The following is a 1,721-nucleotide window of genomic DNA, read 5'->3' on the forward strand; positions in this document are numbered from 1 at the left end:
CCAAGCTTCTGTCCCTGCCCTACAGCCCCCTCCCTCCCCCCCAGGTGGTGGATTACCTGACCCAGTACTCAGGGATCAAGCCAGGGGACCTGGACGCCAAGATTTCCTCCAAGCACCTCACCACACTCAAGTCCACCTACCTGAAGCTGCGCTTCCTCATCGACGTGGGGGTCAAGTTCGTAGGCCACGGGCTGCAGAAGGACTTCCGGGTCATCAACCTCATGGTGTGCCTCCCATCCCTGGGTCTTCCTGCTCTCCCCGGGGCAGGTGTACAGGGACTGTGCACAAACCCACTCAGCTCTGCCCCTTCTCCAGGTGCCCAAGGACCAGGTGATTGACACAGTCTACCTGTTCCACATCCCCAGGAAGAGGATGATCTCGCTGCGCTTCCTTGCCTGGTACTTCCTGGGTGAGTGGAGCCCTGGGCTGCGCTGGCAGGGCAGGGGAGCTGTACCCTGCCTGGCAAAAGCACTGTTGGCTCAGGCTATCCCAACGGCGTCCCTCCCCAGGGCTCTCTGGACAGGGGTCAGAGGCAGCTGGGTCCCCAGTGACCAGTTCCCCCCTCTGGCCCCCCAGACCTGAAGATCCAGGCGGAGACGCATGACAGCATTGAGGACGCGCGCACGGCGCTGCAGCTGTACTGCAAGTACCTAGCACTGAGCCAGGGTGGTGCTGAGCCCGACGAGGTGCGCAAAGTGCTCAAGGGGCTGTATGAGAAAGGTCGCAAGATGGACTGGAAGGTGCCCGAGCCTGATGGCCCGGGCAGCCCCAAACGTGAGGCGTTTTCCCCACCCCTTGCAGCACAGGGCCATGCCAGTGCTCCACACCCGCACTGACTCCCATCTCCCTGCAGATGCTGCTGTGTACCCGCCTGTGCTGGCGCTTTGACCTCAGTTGCTAACTGCGCTCTGGCCTCAAGGGCCCATCCTGCTCCGTGCCCGTGTCTGGACAGGCCGCTGTGGCTGAAGCTTCCTGGGAATATCTGACCTTAGCTGCCACCTCCTGCCTGTGGGACCCTCCTGCCCCATGGGGTACCTGGGGCCGTACACCACCCCTGGTCCTCTGTGCAGCTGCAGGAGCTCGTGGCTGCCTGGGGTTTTTAATACATTTGTATAAAAGGTGGGTCCAGTGGGGGCAGGTACTCGGGACCCACCTTGGCGCATTGTGTCACGGGCTTGCCCCACATGTCACCAGCACCCGGTGCCACCAGCTCCAGGGCAACTCATAAAGCTGCATTGGCACCATCAGCATCAGCCATGGTCTGTGTCCTCCTTGTGTGCTGGGGCAGGGGGTGGGCTCTAAACTGGCATACCCCAACCCTGCCCAGGATCCCCCGGAGCAGGCAGGGAAGGGGAGAGGTGACTGCTGCGGGGGAAGCGGGGGTCCGAGTTTCCGCCCAGCACGGGCACCAAGCAGGTCCTGCTGGCTCCTGGCAGTGCCCTCGGGCAGGGCAGTCGTGCCAGGGCCTGCAGGAGCCGACCCTGCGGCCTGGGAATCCCGGCCTGGCTCCACTGCGGGCTCCGAGCCGGTGCCACCTGCTGAATCACCAGCCCACGCCCGTTCCCAGGGGCCCCAGGAGCCGGGCCTCGCCACCCCCGGGCTGGGAAGAACCCAAGAGCCTGGCTCCTGGCTCAGGCCCGCTGGACTCCAAGTCCCAGTCCCGGCCACGTGGGGAAAGGGCACGGCCAGCCCAGCTGGCCACGTGGCGACCCGAAGCCCCA

The 1,721-nt window shown here is 64.6% G+C and overlaps 1 protein-coding gene across 1 annotated transcript in view; it reads left to right on the top strand.

Moving 5' to 3' along the window:
• Positions 1–1,250, top strand: part of PAN2 (PAN2 poly(A) specific ribonuclease subunit) — a 15,997-nt gene extending 14,747 nt beyond the window's left edge. Inside the window, exons 24-27 of the mRNA XM_019514291.1 lie at positions 45–224; positions 316–409; positions 577–774; positions 854–1,250. Of these exons, the coding sequence (XP_019369836.1) occupies positions 45–224; positions 316–409; positions 577–774; positions 854–888 (507 nt within the window). The 3' untranslated portion in view covers positions 889–1,250. The remainder of the gene's footprint in view (positions 1–44; positions 225–315; positions 410–576; positions 775–853) is intronic.
• Positions 1,251–1,721: the final 471 nt, after the last annotated feature.

The sequence above is a fragment of the Gavialis gangeticus genome, unplaced genomic scaffold, assembly GCF_001723915.1.
Source record: "Gavialis gangeticus isolate Ggan-Ray unplaced genomic scaffold, GavGan_comp1, whole genome shotgun sequence".
NCBI classification, from domain to species: domain Eukaryota; kingdom Metazoa; phylum Chordata; order Crocodylia; family Gavialidae; genus Gavialis; species Gavialis gangeticus.